Source organism: Hypomesus transpacificus, chromosome 10 (genome assembly GCF_021917145.1).
Source record: "Hypomesus transpacificus isolate Combined female chromosome 10, fHypTra1, whole genome shotgun sequence".
Taxonomy (NCBI): domain Eukaryota; kingdom Metazoa; phylum Chordata; class Actinopteri; order Osmeriformes; family Osmeridae; genus Hypomesus; species Hypomesus transpacificus.
The window spans coordinates 12,977,901-12,986,571 of NC_061069.1; the positions used below are offsets into that span (position 1 = coordinate 12,977,901).

General features: G+C 50.3%; 2 protein-coding genes across 2 annotated transcripts; both read left to right on the forward strand.

Annotated features, from left to right (window-relative positions):
• The first annotated feature begins 1,159 nt into the window (after window positions 1–1,159).
• Window positions 1,160–2,955, forward strand: LOC124472384 (tetra-peptide repeat homeobox protein 1-like). Its single transcript, XM_047027176.1, has 4 exons — window positions 1,160–1,255; window positions 1,473–1,581; window positions 1,689–1,861; window positions 2,197–2,955. The coding sequence occupies exons 1-4, from the start codon at window positions 1,160–1,162 to the stop codon at window positions 2,953–2,955; spliced, it is 1,137 nt and encodes a 378-aa protein (XP_046883132.1).
• A 2,640-nt stretch (window positions 2,956–5,595) lies between these two features.
• LOC124472385 lies at window positions 5,596–7,001 on the forward strand. The gene is made up of 2 exons (XM_047027177.1): window positions 5,596–5,679; window positions 5,770–7,001. Exons 1-2 carry the CDS (start codon window positions 5,631–5,633, stop codon window positions 6,999–7,001), a joined length of 1,281 nt encoding a protein of 426 aa, XP_046883133.1. The 5' UTR covers window positions 5,596–5,630.
• The last annotated feature ends 1,670 nt before the right edge of the window (window positions 7,002–8,671 follow it).

The following is an 8,671-nucleotide window of genomic DNA, read 5'->3' on the forward strand; positions in this document are numbered from 1 at the left end:
TGTTTTCATCAGCACTCTTTCCAGTCCAAATCCATTTATTACAGAACTCACCCGCCACATCGGCCATCATACTGTCTGGTTGCTGCAGTAATGAGGGTAGTTGATAGGTAGAATGTTATCGTTGGCGTTTGATTGTCTAGCAAGTACTCTATAGCGAAGTCGTTTTGATTAGTCTTTTATTGCCCAGAAAAAAATCCATAGCAGGCCTACCTCAGTATGTTGTAAAAAGACGTAGCCTATTCAGTGTGCTAATGTGTGTTTGTACGGCCTTGCCCTGTCTGCCTCCCTTCTTACCCTGACCTTACCGTCACATGGCTAATAACCCCTTTGTTAACAACAGGGGCGGCTTTAGGATCAGACCTTTAGGGGTGCTCTCCTTCACAGCCCACATTGCTGCGGTCTCCCGGTCGTGTAGATTCACCCTCTACAACATCCGAAGATCAGGAGATACCTGTCTGAGCACTCCACCCAGCTGCTTGTCCAAGCACTTGTCCTCTCCAAGTTGGACTACTGCAACTCGCTGCTCGCCGGTCTGCCAGCATGCGCAACCCGCCCTCTCCAGAGGATTCAGAACGCAGCGGCCCGCCTGGTCTACAATCTACCCAGACGCTCCCATGTTACCCTGCTCCTCATCTCCCTCCACTGGCTTCCCATCACGGCCCGTATCAGATTCAAGACCCTGGGACTGACCTTACGAGCAGTGAACGAGACTGCACCCAACTACATCAAGTCTCTCCTCCAGCCTTACACCCCCACCCGTCACCAACGGTCTTCTTCTGACAGCGGTCAAGAGCGCCCGGTCCCAACACAAGCTCTTCTCCTGTCTGGCCCCCCAATGGTGGAATCAGCTCCCCACCTCCATCAGAGACACTGACTGTCTCCCCACCTTCAAGAAAAGGCTCAAGACGTACTTGTCTTGACCCCCTTAGTTTTGCTGGGTCACAGGAAAAATAATAGGTTTTATCTCTACCCCCCCCCCCCCCCCCCCCCCCGACTATGCACTTTTGTAAAGCTCTCTCTTGGAAGTCGCTGTGGATAAAAGCGTCTGCTAAATGAGGAAATTAAATGTAAAGTTATGTCTTTCAGCGGAATGCAGATTCGAACAACGGACATCGATTGTGCCTCGTCGTTACTACGGCAACCAAGTAACGCGTTCAAGATGGCGTGTTTATTGGGAGACAGTTTATTTGAAATTGACGGACAAGGACCTGCACCTACAAAAGACTATTACCAGTTTACTGTCACCAAAACCGAGGTTAGTATGTTGGTGACTTGTCGTCGCCGATATTGTATAGCGTTACGTTTTTTATACGTTTATTTCTGTCTGGGGTGATTCACATTCAACATGAGTGGTTTAGAACTAGCTAAAGTCCCAATCTTGAGTCGTTCATTAACATTACTTAAAATTAAGACTAGTTGGCAACTTTGCCTCATTGTCTTTTCCATAAACACCTAGCTTACAACTCTTCCAGGTGATTTGGAGGTCGTGGAAGATATCCCTGCGAAGTGAGTTCCGGAACGCTAGACCGGGCGAGCTTAGGATGCCGCATAAAGACTTCCTGGAAGACAGCCGACTTCAGGGTAAAGTTCGGGTCACAAAAACTGTCCATGTTCACTAGTTCACTAGTTCACATGCACATACTAGTCATCCGTAGATTAATACAACCAGAACTATCGTTTCCGCTCAGGCCAAGTGAGGGTCGTGTACGGGCAGAAAACGTTACGCTATAGCCAGGCGCTGTGTCGAGGCGAGTTTGACTTCCTGGAGCGGATGCCGAATGCACTGCTACTGTGCATCCTCTCCCACCTGGAGCTAGAGGACATCGCTAGACTGAGACTCACTTCGCGAAGGCTGAGACAGGTCAGACGGGCACTCGGCTGTGTGTGTGTGACAGAGATAGAGATTCGTCTTGAGGTCAATCTAAATTCAACGGTTTTTTTGTGCCTTAACCCTTGTGTTATCTTTGGGTCATTGTGACCCCCCCCCCCCCCCCACACACACACACACACACACACACACACGTGTTACGACAACCTTACCTCATACAGATTCTTTCATCCAGTGGTTAGGGCCAAAGAACAGTCTCTGCTTTACAATATAATAGCATAATTAGCCCCTCCTTGCCCCCCTCCACCCCTTTGCTTCTCCTCCTCCTCCTCCTCCTCCTCCCCCCCCCCCCCCCCCTCCTCCTCCAGGTGTGTGACTCGGAGGAGTTCTGGGTACAGGCCGTGTGGAGCAGCTGTGGGCCCCCCTCCCCCCAGGTGTGTTCCCTGGCCCGGGAGCTGGGCTGGAGGCAGGTGTTCTTCACCAGCAAGCTGCAGCTGCAGAAGCTGCTGAGCCGGAGGAGGAGAGGGAGCCCACGGAGCCCCACGCAGCCCCACGCTGCTGACACAGTCAGCCTGGCACTCTCAGACATGGGCCTTGGTTCTGGCCCTGACTCTGGGTCAGATTCTGGGCCTAGTCCTGACTCTGGGTCTGGTCCTAGCCCTGGCCCTAGTCCTGACTCTGGGTCTGGTCCTAGTCCTGACTCTGGGTCTGGTCCTAGCCCTGGCCCTAGTCCTGACTCTGGGTCTGGTCCTAGTCCTACCCCTGGCCCTAGTCCTGACTCTGGGTCTGGTCGTGGCCCTACTCCTAACCTTGAAACTCAGGTGTGGCTTTACGTGGTGGATCAGGGAGGCCAGGTGGGGGATGCCGACCCCAACCCCAGCCATAACCCGAGCCCTAACCCCAGGCCCAGCCCAGGTCTTTACCCCAGGCCCAGCCCAGGTCTTGACCCCAGGCCCAGCCCAGGTCTTTACCCCAGGCCCAGCCCAGGTCCTGACCCCAGGCCCAGCCCAGGTCCTGACCTCCCAGGGGAGCAGCTGGCTGGTCTGAGGAAGGGGTCTGGGGTCCAGAGAGATCCAGGCAACGGCAGAGGGGACTGGAAACGAGACTCAGGAAGAAGACTGAAGTGAGGACAGGTCATCTCAGACTGTTGATTCTGACTGGTTCCTGCTTGTTCTGGCTGGACCCTGGTGATTCTGAGTGGTTCCTGCTTGTTCTGGCTGGACCCTGGTGATTCTGAGTGGTTCCTGCTGGATCGCACTGGTTATGACTGGTTCTTACTGGTCCTGATACCCAGATGTGAAACCATATGTTTGACATCTGATGTTTTTGAAGCCTTTGTAGAAGATTCATCAACCAATTCATCATTTGTAAAGAATAATTAAGCAATCACACATTGAAAAAAATGTCTTACAGTTACCCATCTTTAAATATATATATTTTTTCATTTGTTCTGTATGACAACCGTATTTTTCCTTCTAGTCTTCCTGCATTCAAAAACTTAAATGATCGGATTTAAGTTAGTATTTTAGTTGCAATTACATATATAAAACACATTGCATGGTATATTAAACCCAGTGCATCCGATTCAGTGTTTCCCACAGATTAGAAAGCTATATGTGGCGGGGGGGGGGGGGGGGGGGGGGGGGTGTTGTTTCATGTCAGACCGGGGGGGGGGGTCGAAATAATTCACAAAATCAATCAACAACAACAAACAAATAATTTCTGCATATGCAGGTAGCGACGCTGCATACAGGGTGCTAAATAACTATTTAACTGGTCGGCTCCATGACGCCGGGTAAGTAGCTAGCTCTTGAAACTTCTCACCAAAACAACGAAGGGGAACCTTCGATTAAGACATGTCCGTCGGTACCTAGCGAAAAGTAGCCTCAACTTTCCTAGACCTTTAGCTACGGCACTAATGCTGAAGGCTCGCTGATGTAGCTGTCGGTCTCACTAGAACGGCGTATGCATCGTTGCTAACGTGTGCTGACGTAGTGACTGTGTGTGTATGTGAGAAAGACGCGTGCGTGAAAGAGACGGAGGGAGAGCAGGGAAAGGAAATGCAGCTGAACGAATACGCTGCGTGTTTTTACCTAAATAGCGATAAAAAAAAATGTTTACGAAACGCAATGTGTGGCGGCCGGTGTTGATTCTGTGGCGCACCGCCACAAATTAGTCTATGTGTGGGAAACACTGCGATTTGTCAGTATCGATCGAAGTTTAGTTATGCTATGCTATGCCCCTTAACAAGCACACGGCAAGGCTGTTGCTTAGCAGCTGTAGAACAGACAGAGACTGTGAATCTGCATGTCTTTCCTTTCAAATAGCTGCTAGGCAACAGCTATGACCTCATGTCAGTGTCTCTCACTCATTCACTTCTTAGGAGCCACTTTCCAGGAAGAGACATGAGGAGCAAGTATGAATGAGTCAGTGAATTTAATATATATCAATCTACTACTCTGTTATATTTTGCGATTGAAAACCTAAATGCTGTTGCATTAACAGGCCATGTTTGCGCAATTGCAATACCACTTTTATACTGTATAGATTAATAATCAAAGACTGATGACTAATAAATGACTATTAAATAGTCATTATTGTAGTACATTTTTATATTCATGAACGTATCCTTTAAAATATTTATTTTCATTGAAACCCTACTTGCAAGTAGGAATATGTTCTGTGTGCATGTGCATACCAGTGGCTACCTCATACAAGGGCAGCAGGAGTGTCTGTACAGTGACATGAATATGGAGGGGAGCTTGCTGCCTGGACCCCCCTTATCCACCAGATAAGCACACACACACACACACACACTCACACAGCTATACATACATATACATACACACTCAATACCTCACCGATCATACGTGTTTGTTAACAATGGTGAGTGGACAGAGCTTGGAGTGTGTGTGCGATTGTGTGCGTGTGGATGTGTGTGTGTGGTTGTAAGCACGTGAGAATACGTGTGTGTGTATACAGTACCAGTCAAAGGTTTGGACAGGCACACACCGAATGGGATAATGTGTCAAAATGTTTTGACTGTTACTGTAGGTGAGTGTGTGTGCTCCTCTTATCTAAAAGAGCGGAGCTGCTTTCTTCTCCACCCTCCCGTCCCTGCTGGGGGGAGGAGCCTGGAGAGAGGAGCCTGCTGGGGGGGAGGAGCCTGCCGGGGGGAGGAGCCTGGAGAGAGGAGCCTGCCAGGGGCCTGGCTGCTGTGTCGTCTCCCCCAGACAGACACAAGCCTTGGAGGATCTCCATGCTGCCAGGGAGTCAGGGTCGTCATCTGTCCCCAGTGTCCAGGACAGGGGCACTGCATGTGTCTCTATCCTTTTATAGACGTACATAGACAGTTTAAATTGTTGCTGGCTTTGTGTGTGTGTGTGTGTGCTTTTTTTTCTTCTTTTTGTTTTGTTGGTTGAGAGTTTGACAGTAGAAGTTTGACGGTGGAGAAGGCACTAGAAGATTCTCTCCAAGTCTTGGGTATGTAAATGGGTGTGGGGTGTTTGTCATGGCTGGGCTGTGTTGATTGGGTTGTAGAACTGTCAATGCTCTGCTGGTGTGGAGCTTTGGTCTTCTCTCCATCACCAACCATCTCTGGCGGAGGGGATGACTGATGTTTCTCTGATGGAGGAGATGACTGATGTTTCTTCAATGGTTAGTTGTTTTTCTGTGCTGATCTGTGGCCACTGGGGAATTCCTATGTGATACTGCGAAAGGGCTACAATTTAAGTTACGCTGAGTTCTTGTATTTTAGATCTGAGTTCCGGTGTTCTAGTACTGTGGAGTGTTTCCTGAAGTGATGGGGATGTGGAACAACATGACTAGCAGGATGGAGGACTCGGCCGCAGGTGAGAAAGAGAGGGTGGTCTATCCTGACACCTAATACTCAGCTAGTAATCAACTGAAAGGTTCCCCCCCCCCCCCCCCCCTGTGTCCAGATAGCATGCGTGTCCTGGACTCTGTGAAGGCGGTGGTGCACGCCACGTCCTCTCTCGCTACGGGGTACTTCTGCTACCTCATCGTTGTCACGGTGCGGCACACGCACGAGCTGCGCTCCAAGGCCTCCTTCCTGCTCCTCTGCCAGCACTGCACCTGCATCGCCGCCTTCAACGCTACCGGCTGCATCCTCCACTCCGTCAGGGCCTCCCGCGTCCCCGCGCCACGCCTCTTCTGCTGGCTCGTGTTCGACCTCCAGGTGGTGGCGGCACGCGGAGCAATGATGAACCTCACGCTCATGGCGCTCAACGCCTGTCTGTCCGTGCTGCAGCCGCTACACTACCGGGCGCTGGTGCGCTGCATTCAGAGGCCCGTCATGGTGGGGGTGTGGCTGCTGGCGCTGCTCAGCCCCGTGCTGTTCACAGTCCTGGCCGGGGCGCGGCTGGGCTGGGAGGGGGCGCTGGCTCTGGAGGCGGAGTGCTCCACAGCGCTGGAGGGCTGGGCGGCGCGGCTGAGCAGCCTGGCGTTGCTGGGTCTCCTAGTGCTGCTCATCGTCCTCAGCAACGCCCTGCTCACCATGGAGAGCTGCCGAGCCGGACACTTCAACAGGTCCAACCGGAGGCTCCGCCGCACCGCGCTGATCCACGCCCTGCAGATGAGCTTCCACATCCTGCCCGGCGTGGTCATCATCTCTCGGGTCCGCCTCGGGCTCTTCGCCAGGGTGCTAAACTTCCTGGTGTTCTCTGTGGCCCAGTCGGCCAGTCCCGTGGTGTACGGGCTGCGCTGCCGGGATCTGTGGGATTACCTGCCGCGCTTCCTGCCCAGGTGGGCGCTGAGGCTGCGGAGCTGGTACCACACCTTGTCTGCAGGTAACAGCACCAGTAACGGCACCAGTAACAACACCAGTAACAGCACCAGTAACAACACCAACTCGGGTCTGGCTACAGATGGGGAGGAGGCTGAGGGAGGCCGGGTCAGTATGGGACCGGGAGAGCACGAGGCTGGGGAGGAGGCTGAGGGAGGCAGGGTCAGTATGGGACCGGGAGAGGACAAGGCTGGGGAGGAGGCTGTGGGAGGCAGGGTCAGTATGGGACCGGGAGAGGACGAGGCTGGGGAGGAGGCTGTGGGAGGCAGGGTCAGTATGGGACCGGGACCTGTACAAGCGAGACCTGCTCTGGGTGCTCGTCAGGAAGGTGAAACACACACAGAGACTCATGAACTGGACGTGTTCTGAACTCAGACATGCCAAGCACACACAAACACACAAGACACACACAGTGCCGTTCCATGCTCAGACCTGACATAACACGCACATGGCAGTTACACAGGAACACGCACTGTAGTTAAACTCTTTGACACACACACACAGAACCATGGTGATCTGCTACAGCACGTTCATGGCTCCATGCTGTTCCTATGTTCAGGTCATAGGAACAGGGTGTCAAATGCCATTCCTGTGGGGGAAATTACATGTGTGTTTTTATATCAAAGGTGATTTATGTATTGTTTAGTGATACTGTATTGTTCATTTTTTGCTTCCAGTGCTGGTTTCAATTTAAATGAATTCTTTAATTTAGGCCTAGCGAAGTGGTACAGCTTTTGACTCCAGCTCAAGAGGTTGGAGGTTCAGATCCCTCAAGCACAGTTAATGTTTCAAAAACCGTCAGCTTTGATGGATCAGATACAAGGATTGATTTTCAAACGTTTTCAGTCAAGATTCCAGTGAAAAACAATGTTGAAACCCTTCCTTAAAGGGTTTTTAATTAAGGCGCTATAGGTTTACTGTACTACCTCAATCAACACAGAACAACTTGTTTGTGCATTAATTAAGTTAGCGTGGTGGTCATTTGAAAGTCCTTTATTTTTTTAGTCTTATTTTTTCTTTTTAAAAACTGTAGGTCTATGCCACTGAAGATATTTTTTTCCAATTGTCTTGTGTTTTTAATACGCTTAAACCTCAGTTCCAGTTTCATCATGAATATAAACTATCCGAGGTTTTACATATCCACAAGCAGCAGGTGGCTGGGGCGGTTTCTCTCAGGACCGGTCTGTCGTCCTCTGACCCCGGGGAATTAAAAGGTTTGGGTTAGACCACTAAACATATTTTGAGTAAAATACATTTCCATTAGTTGTCTTCTTTGCAATGTATAACCCAACTAACTACAACTACAGTGCCAATTTCTATCGCTATCGAATTTACAACAACAGTGCCAATTTATATCGCTATCGAATTCGTGAAAGCATAGCATAGATGTAAATTATGTTCCGTGTACTTATATGTTATGTTATGCCAGGTGCTTGCGTTGTCTTGTCTTAAGAATTTCAGTGCCCAGTCTAACCTTGTGTTGTTCTGTGTACCTGACAAATAAAAGACTTGAACTTGACATCAGAAGGAATCCTAATTTCCTCTTAATTGGACGAAAGAAACCCACACAAAGACTAGTACGGTTGCCAAGTTACTTGCCCCTACAAACCGGTCTACTATCGTGGACATGGATGAATCGCTGTGTGTCAGGAACGTGGGGTCTGAATGACTCGCGCATAAGGGGCCGCCCACGCATGCTGTGTTGTATTACAGAGAATCCCGTTCAGCTCGGGAGCGTCGCGAGTGGATGTTGTAAAGGTTCTGAAGGCGAAAACCGAGTTTCATTATCTCTCCGCTCAGAAAATCCCGAACCTTGACCTTGGGATGATTCGTTGTTGATTCTCTCTCCGACAGAGTCTCCGCCCACCTTGTTCTAGAGCAAACACTTTAGCTAACACCCGCAGCACTGACCTGGATTGTTCTGGAATGTTTTGAGAGGTTTTCTAATGTCCCAATTGACTCCCTCAGAGGGGAGACACAGACGATGCCGTCAATAGCGTTGTGCATCTGATTATACCATACGTTTAGTAGACCAGTTA

Excerpts from the sequence above, each read along its gene's own strand:
- LOC124472384 (XM_047027176.1), top strand. The coding sequence starts at position 1,160 with ATGGCGTGTTTATTGGGAGACAGTTTATTTGAAATTGACGGACAAGGA. Across the intron at positions 1,256-1,472 it reads TTACTGTCACCAAAACCGAG|GTGATTTGGAGGTCGTGGAA; the intron begins GTTAGTATGTTG and ends CAACTCTTCCAG. Across the intron at positions 1,582-1,688 it reads GGAAGACAGCCGACTTCAGG|GCCAAGTGAGGGTCGTGTAC; the intron begins GTAAAGTTCGGG and ends GTTTCCGCTCAG.
- LOC124472385 (XM_047027177.1), top strand. The coding sequence starts at position 5,631 with ATGGGGATGTGGAACAACATGACTAGCAGGATGGAGGACTCGGCCGCA. Across the intron at positions 5,680-5,769 it reads GATGGAGGACTCGGCCGCAG|ATAGCATGCGTGTCCTGGAC; the intron begins GTGAGAAAGAGA and ends CCCTGTGTCCAG.